The sequence below is a fragment of the Gopherus evgoodei genome, chromosome 1, assembly GCF_007399415.2.
Source record: "Gopherus evgoodei ecotype Sinaloan lineage chromosome 1, rGopEvg1_v1.p, whole genome shotgun sequence".
Taxonomy (NCBI): Eukaryota; Metazoa; Chordata; order Testudines; family Testudinidae; genus Gopherus; species Gopherus evgoodei.
Window position 1 is genome coordinate 205,707,921 of NC_044322.1, and position 24,039 is coordinate 205,731,959.

Here is a 24,039-nt window from a genome sequence, read left to right on the forward strand (position 1 = left end):
ACATTTAAATCCAGTTATGTTTTCACAGATTTTTGTTAATTTCATGAACATATTTCCATTTCTATTAGGTTTTATATCCCTTGTTTTTCTCCTAGAAACATGTTGGGGCTAGAATATTTTGAAACATTGTTCAGTTATATATGAAGTTTACATTCTTCTCCTTAAAGGCAGGTTTTCACTCTTTCCCCTATAGGTGGCTCTGTGTAATTCATTTTACATTTAAACTAGGGGTAATCCATTTGTGTAATAGACCTGCAGGATCAATCGACGCTACACATGGCTCATACGGCACCTCATGGTCTCAGACACTATCCGATGGTCCAGGGACCACTACACCGAACACATCACCAGCCACCGACAATACCAGGAGGCGTGAGCCGGAGCGACATCATGCATCGACTACGAGAAAGGGACTGAGAGACTTTTTCCGTTGGACCATATGAACCAGAACCATTAGCTCACTGAACATTAAATCTCAGCAAATGAGGGTCAATCCATCCTCATCATCGTATCCGCTCATTATACTCCACACCCGAACATAGCCATTATATGAATAAGATACCCTCATATCTCAATGTCTGTACTTTGACCTTTTACCCATAATCAGGGATATTGCAGATTATGTATTCCTTATGCCATCCGATCTTAAATCGAACTTCGCACCCCTTGATAATCCGTGTGTTATTCCCTGATAACCGGAAACTCTTACGCTTAAACTCTGTACCGTTAACTTTTTTTTTTTTTTTGGTAAACATCATCCTAATAAAATTTTTAAATCAGATTCATGGACTACACGACATAAAATGCCTACTATCACTCCATATTTATACAGGACCTTTCATTCAGAAGAAGGTGCTTTTTAAATGGCTAGGGATCAGTTCATCACATACCACTAAAACAACACTAATAATAAAATAAAATAAATAATAACAACACCTAGCTCTTAATCACTACAGAAGTTGGATTTCTGAATTATTTTTATTAATTTTATTTTATTCAGGTTTAAATCTAGTTACAGAGTTAACAGTTAAAGAAAACAGAAATGAAGGTGTGCTGGTAGAGCTACAGTCCAGAACACGTTCTTCCTGTGAAACTATTTGTGGGGCTGGGGAATGGGAAAACCCAGTGAGGGTCCCCTCGTGGAGTTTTTCTTGGGTCATCCTTTTGGGGGCAAGGGCTGTGGTAATAGAGTCCCCTCCAGATTCCCAGGAGAGTAGGGCCTTCTGTGCTGGAAGCTTTGTGACCCTGCACCAGCTCTGGGATACCTCTTAGTCTCCCTTCTGAAACTTTTGGAGACAGACTGTCATTGTCCAAGGGACACACTGCAGAGAGGGTAACAGAAGAGTTAAGGCATCCCCAGGCTGTATTAGTGCTCTTCTTGCATCTCTTTGGGACTGGTGAGACATGCATCCCTCATGGTTCCCCCTCCCAATACTTTCTTCCAGCTGCAGATCCCTCTCTCCGCAGAGTGGGCTTTGTGGAGTTAGGGGGGATGAGATGGGAAGAGTGCCAGGGAGGCAACCAACATCTTCCCTTTGTCGAGGAAGTGGGGACCATGCAAAGGAGCTATTCCACCAAACCACTCACTCATAGGATACAGGAGTCTGTAGGCAAAATGTGATTTATTTTTCAGGCTGTGAACAAAAATTTAGATGTTCCTGCATGCAATATTAAACATGCTAAGGAAGGTGCTAGCTGTAAGGGGAGCTCTATACCAGGTCCTGACCCTCAGGTGGCTAGCTTCATATGTCTTTTCATTAGCCAGCTTGTTCTCCATAGCACTTAGATATCAGCTAACTCTCTTAGTGTCAGGTTTACTCCTTTTATATATAGAAGCCTTTCTCCACACAGTCTTCTTATTGCCGCTGGCCCTTTAAATTGCAGATAAGGCAGCAGCTGCAGCCCTATAGTGCTCATTTTAGAGGCAATCAGCTTGCAGGTTGCATCTCTTTCTCTTCTCTATGGTAAGCATTTGATTCTTCTTTCTTAATGTTTGCTTCGTAGCTTTGCTAAGGGCCTGCTCCTTTTGGAGGTGGTTTTTAAGCCACTTGGCTTTTTAACCAGAGCTTTAATAGTCTCCTCAAACTCTGTGTATGTGAGACCAACGGCTCAACCAGTTTGTTTGCTTCATCTGAGTCCTGTAATGCCAGCTGCTGGGCTATTGTTCCCTTGCAAGCTAGCTACCCAATAACAGCTGCTAAAGCAACAAGCTGCCTAGATAGGGCCTATAACAGGGGTGGCCAAACTGTGGCTTATAAGCCACATGTGGCTTTTTTACTATTAAAGTTTGGCTCACAAGCCCCCCATGTGCCCCCCATTCTCTGCCTACTAGACTGGGTGGGGGAAGCTCAGGACAGGACCTCTGGGTGGGGTAAGAGCTTCTGTATAGCAGGGAACGGGTTCTAGGGGCTTCAGCCCTGTGGGGTGTACCTGCCAGGGCTTGGAGTTTCAGCAGGAGTGGGGCTGAAGCCCCGAGCCCCGGCTCTCAAACTTCTGAAGATCATCATGTGTGGCTCAGAGGGCCAGTAAGTTTGGCCACCCCTGGCCTACTGTGACTAAGAGGAGTGGTGTTGCTCGCAGCCCCTCATCTCTGCTATATGTGAGGGTTGATTGGCCTGGGGCTGTCCATCTTCACTCTGGGCTCTGCAGGGAAGGACTCCTTTGCTTGCTCACTCATCATTCCTGTATTTGTGAATGGGGACTGGGGATGAGGGGTTAGTAAGTCAGCTTGCTTTCTGCACTTCATCTCACAGATACAGCCAGTGTCTTCAGGGGAATGGGCTGCCTGCTTGTCCCACTCTTTGGCAGTAACATTCAAAACCTGAATTTGCCCTGTAGGGTGGGGACTCGCTCCCACAGCACTGTTCTGTTGGGATCCCTGGATCCTGGCAGTTATGATGTCTTGCTTAAGCCTGTTAGCTGCTGTTTTCCTGAGGGTAGATTTTGTACAAATTCAGGACAGGAAAAGGAGCATGAATTCAAAATGAATATTCCACATCCCTTTTGCAGATATCTGTACAATATGTGTGTTTAAAGTATTTTTAATGATACCTTTCACCAGCACAGCTATCTGAGGGAATGAAGCCTTGGAAGCTGTAATAAGCTATCTACAGAGCATACAGCACAGGCAATGGTGATGCCTGCTTCCCCACACTAACCTGATGCTTGGCCTCTGTTCTGCAGGGACTGCTTTAGGAGATGGCTGTCCTGCCTTTGCTGAGTCTGCCAGTTTTATGGTTTTCCTCCTGCCTACTAGAAACTGGCTGGCAACCTGCCTTCTCCTTTCTTATAGCCACCGAGCAGCCATCAGATGGTAACCACTTTTGGACACTAATGATATGGGCTGGGTTCTAAACCACAGCCTAGTGTTGATCTATCCTATGGCCTTTCTAAGCTTCAGACTTCCCAAAATGAGATTTTAGCTAACAGTGTTGCAAGCTGTACTCTGAAAGACCCCACTATACTGAACACACACAAGGGAGCTGAGTTAAGATTGCTGTGGCGACCTCTTAATTATAATTGTACAAATGGTCAGGAAATTCAGGCTCCTCGGGTTGCACTAACAAGTTTTTGGGGGTGATATGTAGACAATAGCCATGGTGAATCCCAGCTGTTTAGAATTAAGGTTGCACGATGGGACATTTTGAGAACACACTTGTCTTCTCACCCACAGGTGCCTCTCATTATATCCCATCAGGGAGGTGAGAGCATCTCATCTTTCTCTCTCCTGTGGTGGAGAAGGTTGGCATCTATTGCTCTGTGACAGGTGTTCCTGTTACTGGAGAGCACACAGTAGCTGCCCTGGTGGCTGAGTGTTCCCCCTATTCTGTCTCATTGCAAAGGGAGAGCTCCTGTGATTGTCACTTGGCCCTCTCTGCTTGAGCTCAAGAGCACGGAACATGAACAAAGCAGGCAGAGTAAGGAGTGCTCCTGTGATTGGTGCCATGCTCATCCTTGGGCAACCCCAGCAGAGAGCAGTATGGTGCTGATCAGTGGACTTGCCCCCCTTCCCCCCCGAGTGAGCTGATGAGCAGATCAAGGTGCCTTTCTCATGGTGGCTCTGTTTGTTAAAAATGGTATAGTGCAGGGGTGACCATGATATGGCTCTTTTACAGTTAAAGTGCAGCTCATGGACTTTCCCCCCCGTTCTCCACCTACCACACTTGTGTGATGGGAAGACTGTGGGAGGGTAGTGGAGCTAGGGGCTTCTGTCAGAAACAACTGGTGCCTGCTGGGGAGGGGGCACAATTTAAAGATTCGCCCCCTCCCAACAGCTTGAGTCACACCCCCTTAGGCACGCCCCCCTCTTACCCTCAGAGGCCCCTCCCTGCAGCTCCCAGGTATTAGTTCTGTGTGGACAGGCAGCAGCAAACAGCCAGGAGGTGCAGGGAGGGGCCGCTGCTTTAGCTCTGCAAGGAAAGGCAGCAACAAAAGCAGTTGTTGCTCCCTGCAGCTCCCAGCTGTTTGCTGCTGCCTCTCCCAGTGGCCGCAGTTCCCAGCTTGCTGGGTCCAGTAGCTGCCGCACAGGGCGGGGGCCCGGCAGCACCATGTGACCGAGTGGGGCCAACAAACCCTGGCTAAAATCTGGGAGGGTATGTGGCCCCCTCGGGTCGCCTCTGGCTTCTGCCCACTGGGGAGGAGGTTTTCTGGGCTTTAGCCCCATGGAGCAAGCCTGCCGGGGCTCTGGGCTTGGGCAGAAGCAAGGCTGAAGCCCTGAGCCTGTCAGGCATGCCCCACGGGGCTCTCAAATTTCTGAAGACTGTCATGTGCAGTTTGGAGGGTCAGTAAGTTTGGCCACCCTGTGATAGTGTCTTTTTTTTTACAGGCGTTATTGGATATTACAGGCAGTGTGGTTAAGTGGTTAGGGGCCTGGACTGGGACTCAAGAGACTTGTATTTTATTCCTGGCTTTGCCACTGGTCTGCTGGGCAAGTGACTTTGCCTCTTTGTCTCAGTTTTCCCATCTGCGAATAGTGCTAATGCTATGGATCACCTTTGTAAAATACTGTGAGATCTATTGATGAAAAGCTCTATATATGAGTAAAGTAGTAATAATACAGTTTGACATTTCTGAAGTGCTGTGTTTATGTACATGTGTATGGGCAGTGAGTAATAAAGATTGGAATCAGTAAAACAAGATCATCTTCTCTCTCTCTCTCAAAAGGATTCCTTTGTAGTTTTTTTTTAAATAATTTTCTTTAAGATTGTCAGTTTAATGGTGGTTAAAACAACATTTATGACTGCCTTTTGATTGTTTGCAAAACACTGATGTCCGGGTTGAGGGACATTTGGAAATAAACCCTTAATGTTTATAATATAATTGACATTGAAAAATGTCTGTCTTTAGTTAAGAATCAATAAGTGGGAACTATCTCCCCATCATTTATCCTGTTAAATGTAACCCTTTAAGGTTTTATTTATAAAGCCTGCAAACTGATTAACCACATTTTATTCCAACACCTTTCCCCTCCATTATCAAACTACATGCTTTGCTTGCTTGCTTGGTTCACAGGAAATCCATGAAGTGGATCATGGTCTTATCCGCCAGTTGCTTGCAGATTCAGAGGAGACTCTTGGTGCATGTACTGAGAAAATGCAGGCCCCCGCTCCATATAACTGGAGTGCTGACTGGAGCTTTTGGGTAACTCATTTGTTTTTTCTCTTAATTCATTGTTTAAAATTCTAAGGCCCGAAGGGACTATTGTGATCATCTAGTCTGACCTCCTGTATAACGCAGGCCATAAAACTTCCCCAAAGTAATTCCTAGAGCAGATCTTTTAGAAAAATATCCAGTCTAAAAATGGTCAGTGATGGAGAATCCACCAAGACCCTTGGTAAATTGTTCGAGTGGTGAATTGCCGTCACTGTTAAACATTTATGCCTCGTTTATATATAAACTTATTCATAGCCTTTAATTAATAAGCGTCCCAGCCCATTCTGGGAGGTAGGTAACTTATCATTATCACTTTACTGCAGGGTAAATGGAGACACAAGAAGGTGAGGTTATTTAACCTATGCCGTGTATCAAGTCAGTGGCAGATCTGGATATAGAACCCAGGAGTCCTGACTCCCAGTTCGTTGATTGGGTCATTAGACAATATCTCCTGCCTGTTTTTTGCTTGTACAAAATTAATTGCTGCTACTTATTCCTCTGTAAAGGCAGAATTTCAATCGCTATGAGAATGTAGCATGATCTATTAATACTTTTATATTTCACCACAAAATGAATGTTATGCACCTCCTTTTTGGAAAATGTGTCCAGGCTTGGTATGCTTCTGCATAAGAGAAAGAGCTACTGCAGACTCAGACTGTGTGTAGGCATCTATTTTGCCATGCCTTTACAGATGACTTAACACTGAAAGGAGTGAAGGGCCATTGGTTCTAGAATTTAAGGTCAGAAGGAATCACTGGACCATCTAGTCTGACCTCTTGTATATCACAGGCCACCAACACCACCCAGCCCGTGCACACAAAACCCAACAACTGAAATAAGACTAATGTATTACAGCACATACGAGACTAGACTAGTATGTGCCACAGGCAGAGAATAGGAGGGACCAAGGTGCACCAGTGCCCAAGGCCCCACAGTGGCAGGCAAATGATTAAGAGATAGTGCTTGGTGGGGGGTTCCTTTTAAACACACCAAGGAGTGGGGAACATGCACTGTGCCCATCCAGAGCTAGATTATGAGGAAAATATCTTGACCAAGGGCTAAGGTTCTCACTCCAGAACTCAGTCATTGCAAAATAACTCATGCTCCACCCATGTGGCATTGGAGCCTGAGTGGTAAATAATCACAATGCTGCAGCTATAGATTTGGGAGCATTAACAGTAACAGCTCTGGGGGCAGTCATGTGAGGTGAGTAAAGAGTATTAATCACATTTTTCAGATGAGAAGACTGAGTCAGAGAAGTTAAGTGACTTACCTAAGGTCACACAGTGAGTCAGTGGAATAACCAGGAATGCAAGTCAGGAGTTTGATTCCCAGTCCCGTGCTCATACCTCTAGCATATATCTTTCTTTTCCCACTCCCCACCTCTCTCTCCTCAAGGTGGAATGGGATGTTTTAAATAATCAAAGCATTGACTTAGAAGTAAAAACCTCCTGGAAACTTAAACCTGTTAGGGTTGACTCCACCCTTCCATCTGCTGAAGCAAACGGAACGTTATGATTTGTACTGTGTATCTGATGAAACTTTGCAAAGTCACACTGCATCATAGAGTTCCATGTTTATCCTATCTATTACTCCAGATCAAATTTGTTCAGTTTAAAAGTAAACCTGTTTTTCTGCCAGCCCTGCAAACATACACTAGGATCTGAGATTCACATTTATTTATTTTCTTTTCACATATTCTCACCCATGTTAAAGATCCTGTAGGTAAATATTCTGCCTGCTCAGCTACATCTGTGTACCTGAATTAAGGGCTCATCGAGTTACACAGATGTAGTAGCTATCAACTAGGTTTTGTTTAAGGGGCTAAATGAGGTTGCACATGTGCCATTGTGTAATTCAGCCTACACAACTACTGTTGTTGCTAATTCACAGAAAGAAAAGAACCCAGTTTGACTCTCAGATCTCAGGGGCTGTTTGACAGTCTGGCACTTAGGAAAAAGACACCTGAGTTTTACTTGTAAGCTTGGCAAATCTGAGCTGAAGTCATTGAGTTACAAGTTTGTACAGCACCTAACACAATGAGATCCTGGCCCTTGACTTCCAGGTGCCATGGTAATACAATTAAAAATAAATAAATGGCCTCACCATGCCACTATCACAATCGCCTCTTCAGGCAGAATTGCACTTTTAGGATCCTGTGGCATTTTGCCTAAAGGTAGAAGCTAGGCCCAAATTTTCCCTGCTGCCCATTTTTGTACAGCGTGTCATTCATCCATGGAATGCTGCAGTCTGCCTCAGAAATGGTTACATTTCAGTGGTGCTTTCTGTGTGCAGTTTGTCATGTGTTTGGGATTTTTTGCTGTGATGAAGGATGCCGTATAGGTATTCTAATATATTATGTATCTCTGTATTATCCAGCGAAATAACATAACACTTTTTTGTGATTGCTATTTCCTGAACTCCTGGATGGATTTCAGCCTGTAATTCATGTTTGCCTGTTTTATATAAGTATCTTCCTGTATTTAAAACAAGGGACTTGTATACTAGTTCCATACACTTGGCCATTGAAAGGCACCGCTGTGCTCTGTAAAGCAATACTTATGCTGCAGAAGCCAGATGCTGTCATAGATTATCTCAAAAAAGCCTCCGAGTTATTTGCTGAAAGAAAAGAAAAACCCATAATTTAAAAATGGGAAGTAAATCGTTCACCTGCTCATTAGGGGCTGTGGTAATGAGACGTTTATTTTCCAAGTTTAAAGGTGACAGCATAATTAGTGGGGATTGAAGGAAGAAGCAGCAGGAGGCATGAAGAATGATGTCATCAGCCATGTCAGACAACAGCATTCCAGTGCTAAAATGAAGTCATTACACTCCCCTGCCATTAAAATGGTGTTATGTCATTTTCTGCCTCTCTCCCAGGGAATGCTAATCACGTGTTTCATTAATGTCTTGCTTGGTTGACTATCAGCTGTTGGATATAAACTGGTTCTTATAGCTCCCGGAAGCTATAATAGATGTGTAGGTGATAACACAGCAAACGATGTGTGCCATTACATAAAGCATATGTCAGTAACATTCAGTCAAGGATGATAGCTTTCTATGGCAGGTATAGACTTTTTTAGTAGGGTCCTTCCCGCTCTTTTAGCCAATAGAAAAGCTGGGAAATTGCAACAAACACGGGGCTACTCCATAAATATTAACATGCACAAGACTGCACAGATGTCAGCTCTGCTAACTGGAATATTTGCTGAACAAACCTGTACTTTGCTGACTAGCCACTGACTTGTTCCAAAGACTTTTCTACTCTTCTTCTCCAGGTAAGTACCAGGATTTCCTTGAAGATGAAAAACAGGCACTTCTCTGTAAAATTCTGATTGGTCTGATTTTCAAATCTGCAACTTCTATTGACTTGGGTTGGGGATACTCAGCACCTCTGAAAGTCAGGCCAGATGTGACTGACATTTTTCAGAGACACAGTGATCTAGTGGAATAAGCACAGGATTGGGAGTCAGGAACTCCTGGGTTCTGCTTCTTGCTCTGACACTGAGTGTTTCTGTACTGATTTCCCCCACTCCTCCCCTAGCCTCTGAAATGAGGATAAATGTTTACCAGCCCTACTTCACAGGGGTATGGGTGAGAATTAATTGTTTAGGGCCTGATCACCTTAGTAATGTAAAAAAACCAGGAGTACTTGTGGCACCTTAGGCCTGGTCCACACTACGCTGTTAAACTGATTTTAACAGCGTTAAATCGATCTAACGCTGTACCCGTCCACACTACAATGCACTTTAAATTGATTTCAAGGGCTCTTAAAATCGATTTCTGTACTCCTCTCCAACAAGAGGAGTAACGCTGAAATCGATATTAACATATCGATTTAGGGTTAGTGTGGCCGCAAATCAAAGTTATTGGCCAGATAGTTATAGTGATAGCTACCCACAGTGCAATGCTCCGGAAATCGATGCTAACCTCGGACCATGGACGCACACCGCCGAATTAATGTGCCTAGTGTGGATGTGTGCAATCGACTTTATAATATCTGTTTAATAAAACCAGTTTAAGTTAATTCGAAATTATCCTGTAGTGTAGACGTACCCTTAGAGACTAATACATTTATTTCAGCATAAGCATAAACTTTTGTGGGCTACAGCTCACTTCTTCGGATGCATCCGAAGAAGTGAGCTGTAGTCCACGAAAACTTATGCTGAAATAAATGTGTTAGTCTCTAAGGTGCCACAAGTACTCCTGTTCTTTTTGCGGATACAGACTAACATGGCTGCTACTCTGAAACCTTCTACTAATATAAGTAGTTCTCATGCACATAGAGTTCTCACATGTATAAAGGTTTTCAGGACTGAGTCCTTAATGTCTGTACTGCTCTTTGTGTAAATCATTTCTTAAATGCCTTTTATTATTTTATTGCTACAGAATTTTAATAGCAGCTTTTCAATTTACTCAAATGTGTTTTTACTAGAGATGGGGAAAAAGCAGGGGTGCTTTAGATATGGAGATTGTAGAGTACCATTTTTATCAGAATTTCTAAAGCAGGGGTTGGCAACCTTTCAGAAGTCGTGTGCCGAGTCTTCGTTTATTCACTCTAATTTAAGGTTTCACGTGCCAGGAATACATTTTAATGTTTTTAGAAGGTCTCTTTCTATAAGTCTATAATATGTAACTAAACTATTGTTGTATGTAAAATAAATAAGGTTTTTAAAATGTTCAAGAAGCTTCATTTAAAATTAAATTAAAATGCAGAGCCCCCCGGACTGGTGGCCAGGACCCAAGCAGTGTGAGTGCAACTGGGGGTTGAGACCCCTCAGGGGGTCGCAAGGTTATTAGATGAGGGGTCGTGAGCTGTCAGCCCCCACCCCAAACCCCATTTTGCCTCCAGCATTTATAATGGAGTTATACATTAAAAACAATAGGAGTACTTGTGGCACATTAGAGACTAACAAATTTATTGTAGCATAAGCTTTCGTAGGCTACATCTTATGCTACAATAAATTTGTTAGTCTCTAAGGTGCCACAAGTACTCCTATTCTTTTTGCAGATACAGACTAACATGGCTACTACTCTAAAACCTACATTAAAAACACTTTTTTATATATTTAAGGGGGGTCACACTCAAAGGCTTGCTGTGTGAAAGGGGTCACCAGTATGAAAGCTTGAGACACTGTGCTATGGCAAGTAACATGTACATTGGAAATGAGGCGCGCTAAGAGCGAATTTGAAGAGCCAGTAGCCAAAGCCATTAAAACAATAATTAAAAAAAACGCAAAATGTCAAGTATACATATAGTTTAAAGAAGAGATAAGAAGGGACAAAACAGAGATATACAGAATAATGAATGGCACAGTGAATGTAAATTGTGTGCTTCTATTTACCCTTTCTCATGATATAGAAACAAGGGGATGGTCAGTGAAATCAAAGGGAATGCATTTAAAGTTAATATATTTATCCCATGGAACTTATTGCCACAAAATATTAAGTAGACCAAGAGGAGAGCAGAATTAAAGGATTTGATATTTATATGGATAATGGGAGCACCCAAAGTAATATTAGACAGGATTAATTTATTGAAGGGATATAGAATGTTATGCTTTGGGGCATGAGCCAACCATTAATTGACAGGGGTTAGGAAAAAACTTCCCCAGGGGCAGATTATTCTATAGTTGTCTGCTGTGTTGTTTCTTGCACCTTCCTGATACTGTTCACTGAGAGACTGCACTCAGTCTGATCTGGTATGGCAATCCCCATACAGGGAGCATGTAGCGTTATAGCCTGTTAACAGTTGCCTCCTCTTGCATGTTATTTACCCAGTATTTTATATTTTCCTAAGCATTTGCGGAGAGTTGAAAGGTAGAGATTTGCTTGGATTGTGTTCAGGTACCTCCATTAGTGTACTGATGGTTGGTTGTCATATTACAGCAAGTTATTTTAGCCTGAATTTTTTATTTTTAATTGTTTGTATGATATAATGTTTAAAAAAGGAAGTGGGGTGGGGTAGAGTACCACATGGATGGTATATGGATCCAGAGAGGTCAAATAAATATTGGCTGTGATTCTTAATAAATAAATATGTATTATTTCCATGGGCATATTTTGTAACATAAAACCTCAGTATATGCTCTTGTTGCTTGTAGCATGTATTGTAATTGCAATTATTTGGAAGCAGTGTTTAGTTATCTTGGAAACAAGAATAATAGTGCTTTAACTACTGATACCTCAAGGAGCTCTCTGGTAGCAGGAACTGAAAAAGTAGAAATTGATTATTCCTTAGTTGGCCTAGAACATTCACCAAATGGGCTGTCTCTATGAGGGCCAGCTCCAGGCACTAGCTTAGCAAGCAGGTGCTTGGGGCTGCCACTTCAGAGAGGGGCAGCGTGTCCAGCTATTCCGTGGCAATTCGGCGAAGGGTCCCTCACTCCCGGTCGGAGCGAAGGACCTCCCGCTGAATTGCCGCAGATCGTGATCAAGGCTTTTTATTTATTTATTTATTTGGCTGCTTGGGGCAGCAAAACCCCTGGAGCCGGCCCTGGTCTCTACATTACACTTTTCTGGGAAATCTGTCTGTTGTATTGCCGTGATGGTGCAGCTAGAATAGGTGTGGCTCTGGCATATGTACTTCGTTGTTGAACTCTGTTCAGAACAGGCTGAAACAGGACTGAGTTAAAAATTTTGGTGCCCCATCTATCGCTATTATACTGTGCCAGTGGTAATGCAGCAGTGGGAGATTTTTAAAAATAAATCTAGTGTAGACAAGGCTCTTGCGAGTGAGCCTTGAATCAGTTATCTGGTTTTGGTTGGTAGGAAATTTTTTCTTTAATTTTACGTTCAGAGCTTTGTTTTTCCTTTTCAGGTGTTGCCATAGGGAATAAAATTCCATTAAAAATACTTGAGTTATTGTGTAAGACCAACAGGAAGTTGTTTGAGCGTATTTATACCTAAGGCCAGATGTACACTACAAATGTCTGCTGGTATAGCTATGTCGATCAGGGATTTGATGGGATATGATCCCTGACACACACAGTTTTGCTGACAAAAACATTTAGTATAGATGCAGCTATACTGGGGGGAAAATGCACTTTGTTTATTGTATCTTATTTCACTGAGGGGGTATAAGCTGCATCCACACTACGAGCTCTTTGCAGGTAAGAACAGATTTAAAATTTTTATTAAGATGTAGGTCTTTTTTTAAAAAAGAGTGAACGGTACAGAGTTGAAGCGTAGAAGTTTCTTCTTATCAAGGAATAACATACAGATTATCAAGGGGTGCCAAGTTCGGTTTAAGACCGGATGGCATAAGAAATACATAATCTGCAATATCCCTGATTGGGGGTAAAAGGTTAATGGGTCAAAGTACAGACATTGAGATAGGAGGGTATGTTGTTCATCATATAATGGCTATGTTCAGGTGTGGAGTATGAGTGGATTCAATGATGAGGATGGATTGACCCTCATTTGCTGAGATTTAATGTTCAGTGAACTTATGGTTCTGGTTCATATGGTCCAATGGAAAAAGTCTCTTGGTCCCTTTCTCATAGTTGATGCATGATGTCGCTCCGGCTCACGCCTCCTGGTACTGTCGGTGGCCAGTGATGTGTTCAGTGTAAATGTCTGTGGACCATCGGATGGTATCTGAGACCATGAGGAGATGCATGAGCCATGCGTAGCGTCGACCAATCCCATACTATACCAGCATAGCTATACTGGAAAAGCCTTCCAAGTGTAGACTTGGCCTTGGAGATAGGGGTCTCCAGAATGCACTTGAACTAGAACTTTAAAAGAAGACTTTCATTTTTTTCCTCTGTTAGCTTTTTACATTTGTGGCTTGATTGCAACTTAAAGTTTAGTACTGTAAAGAAGCATCTGCAACATAGCTTCCCATGTTTTTCTTTAAAAAAATAAAATAGTCTGTTCCAGATGGGTTGCTTATGTCCTTTTGGGAAAGCAGAGAACTGCAGCAGATGTATTTGTTTAGAGTCACTTCTCATATTATTGATCAGTCATTAGAAACGAGTGGAAGCAGAAAATCCTAAAATAGGTTAAAAAAAGTATTCAGGATTTTCTTGACCTGTATCTGTAGAAGATTTGGGGCATTTACATACTTTCTGATACAGTAAGAGTTTTCTGGAGAGACAGATAAATGACTGGGGCTTTTTTTGTAACTTGTTTTACCTTGGCCGGAACTGTTTAGGATATTCTTATATTCTCTGTGTAACTTTAGTACATGATGATTTGCTTTGTCAAGATGTAAAATATTATGGATATTACTAAAAATATCATTGGCAATAAGTTAAGTAAATCCAGGAATCCCAGTAATAAACCAAGTGCTTTTTTTTCTTATTGCAGTCAGACTCGCTGAGCTAGTGCAGTTCAAGACATGTAGGAACATTCCCCCAAAACTAAAAACTTAGGGCATGTCCTCTTGACAAAATTACATCAACCTAAGTTACAGCCACTTCAGTAAATCATTGAATTGCTTTTGTATGTCCACACTATGCTGCTTGTGTTGGCAGTGCGCGTCCTCACCTGGAGAGCTTGTAGTGATGGTACTGTCAGTGTGGGGCATTGCGGGATAGCTTCTGAAAGCCAGTAACGGTCAATATAAGCAACACCTTGTCTACTCTGACATTGCATCAACTGAACTTCATCAGCATTGACTCTACATTTTGTGGAGGTGGAGTTAAGTCAGGGTAACAGAGCAGTTATGTTGGCAGTACCAAAATCTGTAGTTAGGTCAATGTAAAATGCCTTGAGTCGACATAACTCTGTAGTGTAGACCAGGCCTTAAAGTTAAGATTGCTAGACTGCCACATATCCCACCAATGCAAATCCTAAAAAAAGAGAGCAAGAAAATAAATTAGTAGTTAAGTCATTCAATGCCTAATTTACACTATCAATTTCCCATCTCATCCTCGGCTTCTTCCTCCATCCATTCCCTACAGCCCACATATCTCCACACTCATTCTGAACACAGACAGCCGACTTGGAACTCAGCCATGTTATAGTTTTGCTTTGATGATTGATATCAGGTTTTTCATTGGTGTGTGTAAGTAGAGTGGAAAACACCAACACGGATTGTGCATTCACATTTTTTCTATGTTGACAGTAAGTTCTAAATTTAGAAGCAATTTTTATGTAGAAACTACAGAGCAAAAATTTGAAACATGGAGAAATGTCCAGTGAGAGATAATATATTTAGAGATGATATTAGGAAATAAAACGGATGAAGGTCCTGTTTCAGCAAGGTATATAAACATATGACTAACTTTAAACATGAATTATCTCATTGATTTCTGTGGGACTACTTGTGTGTGTAAGTACCTTGCAGAACTGGAGCCTAAGTGAAAAGCATGGGAGATTATGGTTGATATAAATACAAAACCTTATTTAGCAACATTCTTAAAGGAAAACTTCATTGGTCCATTATGCCACCTGGGATTGCTAAATAAGAAAATCACAAATTTATATTTGTAAAATTTTAATTTTCAGCATGTCTCCATTTTCAAAGTATCTTTGTAACTGTGAATGTTCCTGGTGTCCCTCTCTAAGCCAGTATTTCACTGACATTTCCCAGCAACCACTGGGGATTGGTGCTGAGTTCAAGCCGCAGGGTGGGAGACTACCTGGTCCAATCCTGTGGTCAAGCTACAGATGGGAGTGTTGGGGACTCTAGTACTCATAGAATATCAGGGTTGGAAGGGACCTCAGGAGATCATCTAGTCCAACCCCCTGCTCAAGGTAGGACCAATCCTCAGACAGATTTTTGTCCCAGATCCCTAAATGGCCCCCTCAATGATTGAACTCACAACCCTGGGTTTAGGAGGCCAATGCTCCAACCACTGAGCTATCCCCACCCCCAGCTCATCTTAATTTTATTTGTCTGCCCTTGTATCTATACATGTATTATGTTTAAAACAAAATCCAAGATAATTTTGAGGGTCACAGCAGATGGAGAAAATTCGGGGGGAAAGTGCAGTTTAAACAGTTTTTCTTATTTACACAGCCTAAGTGGAAGAGCTGGTGAAGGGAAATTAATCTGAATGGGACTGATGAATGTACAGATAATATTACCTAATATTTGCACACGTGTGGGATGGGAAGAAACATGAGTCAGCCAAAACAGATACTCAGAAAGGAATGTAGTTTTGTTCTGAAGTAAATTATCATCTTGGGCTGATCTGGAACATGAGGCAATGTCAAGTCAGTAGATTTTAGACTGCCGAAGCTTGAGAGTTATATCTACAGGGCTTACAGTTAAACTGCAGATACAGACACCTTGAGATATGTCAGATGGACTGAGCCAGCATCAAGAAGCAGACATCTTGGGCTTTGAGGACAAAAAAGGTTCTTTTCTGCTATGCAATGTAGGTAATGTTTCAATAATAATGGCATTCATCTATTCAAGTTAGTTTAGACTTTTGTTTCATGTTGTTGCTTTGTTCTAGGTTTCTGTGTAATTGCCAATAAAAGGTTATCTTAACTGGGCCTTGGTGCTGTTAGTTCAGGCATTTACTGATTTCCCCAAGACACAAAATGCGATCTGATCTTGATGGAAACGGTAGTAGGTAACAGCTTGAATACATGGTCGCAGGCACAGCAGGGAGTAGTGGTGAATAGTGCCACAGACAAGCTGGAGAAGGCCAGTGAAGACACAAGTAGAGCTGAATGACTTGAAAGGTGAGAGGTATATCATTTGTTTTTGTTTAATATTGTCACATAATAAATTTACATATTCTTTTTTTATGAGAGTTTCTATTAAATGTGTTTGGAACAGTTATGTAATTCACATAGGACTAGAGCTAGTCAAAACTTAGAATTTCTAGTTTGCTGGAAATTTCAACAATTTGAAATTTGTTCGTTCACAAATATTTTTGAAATTTCCTGTGAATCAGAAATTTGGGCAAATGTTGTTTCAGGTTTCCACATTTTTGTTTTGGAATTGTGTAATTTCAAAATTTATTGTACCCATGTTGGTCCCAAGGTATGAGCTACAAGGTAGGTGAGCTAATATCTTTTATTGGGCCAACTTTTGCAGCTGTTACACTACATAGAGGAAGATGACAGAAATTGGTCCAGTGAAAGATATTAGCTCACTTAGCTTGTTTCTCACTTTATTGTATGATTTTTCATTTTTATATTTTATTGTGTGTCAGTAGTAACATAATACACAGTGCTTTGTGTCAGTATCAAATTTTCCTTAAAACAGAAATAGGTGACAATTTGATTTAGAAGATAAGATTTTTAAATCAGTATTAAGTAGAAGCTGCCCTTAATGATTTAAAAATAGATAAAAACCAGGTTGTTTCAACTATTCTTTCATATTATGACATGAGTAATAGTACATATTATGCAGTACTACTACTGATACCATGAAATAATGTATAGTAATAAATGTAATACAAAAATGAACAAACATAAAGTATAATGCAAAACAAAACTAAAGTTTTCTGAAACTGAACATTTTTTGTTTCAAACATTTTTTTCTCATGGGCATTTTGATCAAAGTTGACACATTTTTCAAAAAGCTTCAATTTGAACAGAAATGGGATTTTCTATCAAGAATGTTTTGATGAAAACTTTCTGACCGGCTCTACATAGAACTTGATAGTTCTGATGTTCTTAATAAGACAATCGAGCATTTACCCTCTCCCTCAGTGGTGTATATTTGATCCAGGATACCGCTGAGCGATAGTTGTTGCCCCGTAATGGTTGGACAGTGGCCTCAGTCAGATTCCTGTGAGGCACTCAGATACCGCTGTGATGGATGCTGAATAGAGCTGTAAATGCATGCCTGCAGAACCAGTCAGTTTTCTCTTTGTTCTCTGTGAATGAAAATCTTGGAATCTCTTCCCTGTCACTTCTCAATGATTCCCTTCATTCTTGTGACTTTCTAGGAGGATATATTTCGGAAGACCTTAACATACAGTTTTCTGTGGTTCAGGAGAAGTCTTCCCCCATGGTTTTTTGAATATACTAGATCTGCACCAACCTATAATTTTACTAGCCAGAATTTCAATTTTACTAGCCAGGCTTTCAGGCTTAGCTAGAGCTTATTGCCATAGGGCCTGGAGACTGTTAACAACTTTAATAGTCTTTGTGTGTGTGTGTGTGCACGTGCGTGTGCATGGGGGAGGGTAGGGGAGTGGAAATCATGCATAGAAATGATCTCATATCCATTTATATGGAACCCATCTCTGAAGAAACTGAACAGATTTTACATGGCTTGAATATGATCATTGTTCCAAAGAATAGCTGAAGAGGTAGTTTGCTTCCCTATGGCAAGGGGTTGGCAGCCTTTCAGAAGTGATGTGCCAAGTCTTCATTTATTCATTCTAATTTAAGGTTTCGCGTGCCAGTAATACATTTTAACATTTTAGAAGGTCTCTTTCTATATGTCTATAATATATAACTAAACTATTGTTGTATGTAAAGTAAATAAGATTTTTTAAAATGTTTAAGAAGCTTCATTTAAAATTAAATTAAAATGTAGAGCCCCCCCCAGACCAGTGGCCAGGACCTGGGCAGTGTGAGTGCCACTGAAAATCAGCTTGTGTGCCACCTTCGGCACGCGTGCCATAGGTTGCCTACCCCTGGCCTACATCTTTAAGGCCAAGGATGGAGAGGGACCTTGTCAATCAGTTCAGAGCTTAGGATTTCACATTTCGGTTATTTGAAACCTAGGTAGAGAGGTGCATCTCACAGTTCTTAATACGTATGGTCAGGCTTATGCTTGAATATATTTCCATCAGTGAATTCCAGAGGAGCAGACCTGGAGTTGAGAACGCCCTCTACCTCTCTCAAGCTTCACTCTTCTCCAGTATTCTCAACTAGCAGAGGTCAGATGGTATATAGGAGATGGCCTTTAAGGAAATCTGGGCCTAGGCCATTTACAAGCACTTGGAATTTCAACCAAAAATCATTTGGCAGTTAGCGTGAGAGCTGAGCACAGGCGTAACATACCCTTGTTGGCCCACCCTGGTCAGAAGACAGGAGGCTATAATATGCTCTAGCCAGGTTGGTTTCCATAGTTAGAGATGTCATAGGGCAGAGGTCCCTAAAATTTGGGGCATGCCCCCGTAGGGGTTGTGGAGGAACATTTTGAGAGGCACGGCTGGGGCCCTAGTCAGCCCCCATGGGGCGAGAGCATGTAGGGAGCACCACCCAGCTCCGCTCCTGGCCCTGGCCCTGGCCCTGGCTACTGGCCCCGGCTGCCAGCCCTGTGCCCTGAGCCTCACTACCCGTCCTGCGCCCAGGGCCCTGGCTGCCAGCCTTAGCCTTCGACTGAGACTCAGCTCCCACCCCTAGCTGTGGCCCCAACCTCATCCACCTTCCCCCCGACCCCCCAGAGCCACAGCCCTGCTCCTGGCTGGAGAGAGTGTGGCAGGCAGGCGTAAGGGGGGAACATGAGGTAAAAAGTTTGGGGACCACTGTCATACGGCATGGAGCCTGCACCCCTAACTTCCTTGTAAGTGATCTCTATACTATAAGTCAAGGTTGTGACAGGTTGACAAAGCAGGATGGGGAAGCATGTACCACTGCTGTCTGGGTAGAAACTGACTTCAGTGCTTTCAGTCAGGCATGTTTATCGAGTACCAAACCATCTGTAAAAGCAAAGACCGGTATCTTGGTACACTTGACTAGTGGTGGCTTTGTGTTAGCAAGAGTGAATAATTGTTCCTGTAAATTCCAGAGAGGAGGAGTAAATGCTATTAACATATATTAATAGCACATGGTGCGAACAGGAAGTATTAGTTGCTTTTTATTATTGCACTTACCTCTATCCTTTTTCCATGTTAGGGTGACCAGATGTCCCGATTTTATAGGGACAGTCCTGATTTTTGGGTCTTTTTCTTATGTAGGCTCCTATTACCTCCCACCCCGTCCCGATTTTTCACACTTGCTGTCTGGTCACTGTTATATCCTTGGGGGCAGCCGGTTTAGGAAGAAATCACTTGAGGTAGAAAGCAGACAGCTAACAAAACTACCATTTATTTACAGACACAGAGCTCACCTAACCGGACGAAACTGTCTGGGCTATCCCCTAATAATCTAACTCAGTTGCCATAAAAACAAAAACCATGACAACCAAATACGCAACAGTCACCCTATTCAATGTGTACAGTTTGTTCTGGAATTTGTAGCTCCGGGCTGTCAGTGTCTTGTCCAGTGTCTGTACTGGAGTGTATTCTGTGGGCAATATGCTTGTTAACCATCTCTGCTGTAGCTGGAAGACTGGATTAGTCTGTGAATGAACTTCTCATGATATCACCAAGAAATAATAGTGGGATAGCACAGCATCGTATGCAGCACTAATTTTAATTTGTTTAATAGTATACGAACACAGAATAAGACACATTCACTGTCCCAGAGAGTTTCCAATCTAAGGGGCCTAATTCTTTATTATCTTAGTAATTAATGCTGGGGGGGGGCAGTTTGGATGAAACTTTTCACCAAAAAATGCAGATTTGGGTTGACCAAACAGTTTGCAAATTCATGTTGATCTCAATAAATTGGTTTGGCTGAAATGAAAATAAAAAAGGAAATATCAAGACAAAACATCTCAAATTTGGGGGGCTAGATTCACAAAGGTATTTTGTCATCAGGAAAAGGTGGAGGTGGTTCTCCCTCCCCCTTATACTTCATAGTATAGTGGTCGGGTCACTCACCTGGGATGTGAGGGATGCAGGTCTGAATCTCCACTCTGCAGGAGGGACTGGAACCAAGAGTCTCTCTCCCCCTCCCCAGTGAATGCCCTAACCACCTGGCTACTCTAGGGTAAGAGTCTCAATCTCTTCCTTTGAAACTGTTCCACTTTGTATAAATAAGTTGTCTTTAGAGCAGGGACTGGAACCCAAGTGTCCCCCCTCCCAGGCGAGTGCCCTAACTACTGGGATATAGAGTCAGTCTCACTCTTTCTCTGGTCCAGTGACTATTCAAGTATGCTATACAAGGTGATTTATGCGGGGGTCACGAGCCCAGCCCTGTGCAGGCACTGTCAGCCCTGAGCTTCTGTTAAATTAAAATTACCCCCCCCATTTTTAATTTACAAGGGGGAGTCACACTCAGAGACTTGCTGTGAGAAAGGGATTGCCAATACAAAAAGTTTTAGAACCACTGCAGTATAGCCTAGTGGTTTGGGCATTCCTTGGGATGGGGGATACCTTGGCTCCAGTCTCTGCTCCAGATTGGGGATATGAACCCGGGTCTTCCACATACCAGGTGAGTACCATGATAACTGGGCTATGATTGGGGACATGAGTACCCCCTCCTCCATGGTTTTTTGTTAATCTAGTCCTTCATTTCCTGTGCTTTTACTAAAAATAGCCAAAGTGTTTCCGTTGAGCCAAAATTTTTTCCAACTTTTTTTGTTTTGCTGAAAATTTTTAAAAATGTTGGTTTTTGTTTGAGCCAAACCAATTTTTTAATTTTATCAAAACTGCCAGCAAACTGAAAAAATCAATAATTCACACAGCTCTAATACCCAGGGTAATACTAATTTTCAACAGTAATCCTGTTATTTTCAATCCAACTACTTGCTATAGGTTAGCACTACCTTTGATAGGTCCCAAAACCAGACCTAAAGTAACCTTCAGGTAAGAGTAAAAGTAAGGCAAATGCCAGTATTTACTAGATATTGGTAAGCATGTGGTGACTGTATGGTTACTGATCAGCCAATGAGAGCTGATTTGATGACCCAACTCTGTTTGTCTCTTGTGCCTGAGCTGTTCTTCAGTATCCTGTTGGTGCAGAGCTGTGGTGTTGATGTTTCTTTGAATTGCCCCCACATTCATTAATGTTATTACTCCAAGCAATTTAAACTTCCTCAGACATTTCCATTTCTGCACTCCTTGCCTTTAAAGTAACAGAAATTGGCAGGGTTTCTAGCTCCTTATTAAAAGAGCCTGTGTAAAGAAGATTTGCGGTTAGCTGGGAATCCCAAAGGAATCTGGGATATCATATCCTGTCTAACTGCCTGGATGTCCTTTCAAGAAGTGAGGGTATGCAGGGTAATACAGAAGTGGGTTTGCCTCAATCAACAAAGCACTGTATAGTTACTGATTCAGAGCTATGGAGATTCTTTTTCTTCCAGCAGTTTTGCAGCCCATTTGGGTCTTTTCATTTTGTTCTTTCATTTAAAATTTGAATATGAATCTAAAATGTTCGTATACTAACTTGAGGCTGCTTCCTGGTAACTCTGTTGTTAACCAGCTTCTGGGCTAATAAATCCTCAGATTTTTTTTTGCCTTGGAGTTAATTCACTTTGAACATTTGAGTCTGGGAATTCAGCCAGCCCAGGAGGAGGAGGAGATAATGATGATGATCTCATGAACAGGAAGCACCCTCAAGTTGCAATTATAATACCTGTGCTCTTGGTGTGTAGCCTAGAGTCTCGTGGTGTACCTGAGTCGTGCAGGCATCTTGGTATTGCCAGTTCCGTTCGCTGAGATCATTTTCACGTGCCTGATGTCTTCCTAAAAGGAAGACACAACCAGTGAATATTCACTATAGTGTTATTGTAGGTCTCCGTCTCCCTGTATGCTAGTATACTAACCCTGTATGCTAGTAACACCCTATGACTCCATGTTATGTATGCACGCTATGTATTCCAGGCAGGTAATGGTTACCTTGTTTATCTGGAAGAACGAGTTCCTGGGACTTATTTAGGTATTTGACACCCACATATTGGCCAACTATATTGTCCCTACCCAGTTACATGTAAATAGGCATTTGGATAACAGTAAAATGAAATTATGGTCAATTGTCTGTAACTGTGGCCCCTTTTTATACAACATATCTGCTCCTTTCACACATTCAGAGTCACATCTATTGACTTCAGTGATTAAAATAAAATTTTCATACTATTCCTCTTTGTTAACCCTCCAGAACTGTACAGCTCTGGGAGACGGAGCTGTGTTCTTTTCTGCCTTGTGTCTTATTACGAATATTTTAGGGTAAGTTCCAGAAAAGGGCTTGATCACCACCCTGGTGTGCCCAAATGCCCAAGTGAATGAAGTGGATGTAACACGCAGAGCTTAAAAATTCTGCATGCTTCTCCTCATGGCAATTAAAACCTTTGTATGTATGTATGCATTTATTTGCTTATATATGTTGTGGTAGCCTAGAGGCCATACTAATGAATCGGGGCCCAATTGTTCTAGTCAGCATACAAATGCATGAAAAAACAGGCCCTGTTCTGAAGAGTTTATAATCTAAATGTAAGAGAAGAGAATTGATGAGAGGGAGCATGAGACAACAATGAAGACAATATTTAAGATCTGCAGATGAGATCTGCTGTGGCTGGAACCTCCACATACTGTATTGGTGAGTGGGGGAGGAGCATGCATTTTCTTTTTACCTGACAGGGAACTGACCTCTCCAGGCAAGACAAATGTCTCCCTGGTGGTGGTGGATCCCTTCTCCTACCTGGGATTGGACATCCTGGTTTGGATGGACTTGATTATAAACTAGCCCACTCTACCACTAAAAATGGACTTGGTTTGGCTCCCAAAATCAACTGATACAGGAGTGTTTTGTATGAGGATGGGGAGGAAGCATGGCACATATAAGTATATACCCTCCTTAGACTGCACACTGAAAGAGAGGCATGTGTGCTCCCACCTGCACTGAAGCCTGAAGAGTACACCATCTTTGAAAACAGGCAAAAACTGGGATTGGCAGAATACTGCAAGGTCTGTTGGGTCTCATCAGAGCATACAGAGGGGAACTGTGTAGGGACCACTTTTCATGGAGCAGGGATTTCCAAAGTGGTCAGGATTTGCCAGGGATCTGTGTGGATAACAGCAGAGGTCTGCAAGAAAAGTAACATGGAGGGCATGTTCATTGTGCGGTTTTCACTGGCTTCTAAACTTGTGTGTTAACCAATTGTTTTTTAACTGAACAAAGTGTTCCTGAGTTCAAAGTACTTTCCAGGTTTGAAGTTCTACGTCCAGATTAGTTTTGGGTATTCAAAGCACAACAGTATCTGAATTTTTTTTTTTTTTTTTTTAATGCCAGAGAACATTTTTCTGGAACTTTTTTATTTTAAATGAACTTACACGTCTGAGCTGAGAATAATAGTTTGCAGGGTGAGAGAGAGAATACTCCTAAATCCAGGTTTGCATGAATGCCATCTCAGCTGTAACTGAAGCACCACTACCATGTTTCCAGCAGGGATAAGTACTTTTATGGTTACAAAGTGCATTTCCTCCTACATCTGGAGGACGAGGTACTTAATCAGGGTCTCTCCTGTATGAATAGGAAGGAGCTGAGGGAAGGCAATTAAATCCTGAACTACCATTCGTGTTAATGAATATAATTGTGTGCATAAATCTCACTTGCACTGAGTGGAGAATAAAACCCATTGTGGTTTACTATACAGCTGGTCGGAGATACTTTGATGAAACCTTATTCCATGAGACT

The 24,039-nt window shown here is 42.0% G+C and overlaps 1 protein-coding gene across 4 annotated transcripts in view; it reads left to right on the forward strand.

Annotated features, from left to right (window-relative positions):
- The first annotated feature begins 1,923 nt into the window (after positions 1–1,923).
- Positions 1,924–24,039, forward strand: part of GRAMD1C (GRAM domain containing 1C) — a 78,484-nt gene continuing 56,368 nt past the window's right edge. For 2 of the 4 annotated variants that reach the window (XM_030533075.1, XM_030533084.1), the window contains exons 1-2: positions 1,924–1,964; positions 5,512–5,640. In XM_030533075.1, the coding sequence (XP_030388935.1) occupies positions 1,962–1,964; positions 5,512–5,640 (132 nt within the window). In that variant the 5' untranslated portion in view covers positions 1,924–1,961. Of the gene's footprint in view, positions 1,965–5,511; positions 5,641–15,857; positions 15,984–24,039 lie in introns of those variants that run through there. The other 2 variants (XM_030533102.1, XM_030533094.1) reach the window with 2 other exon arrangements.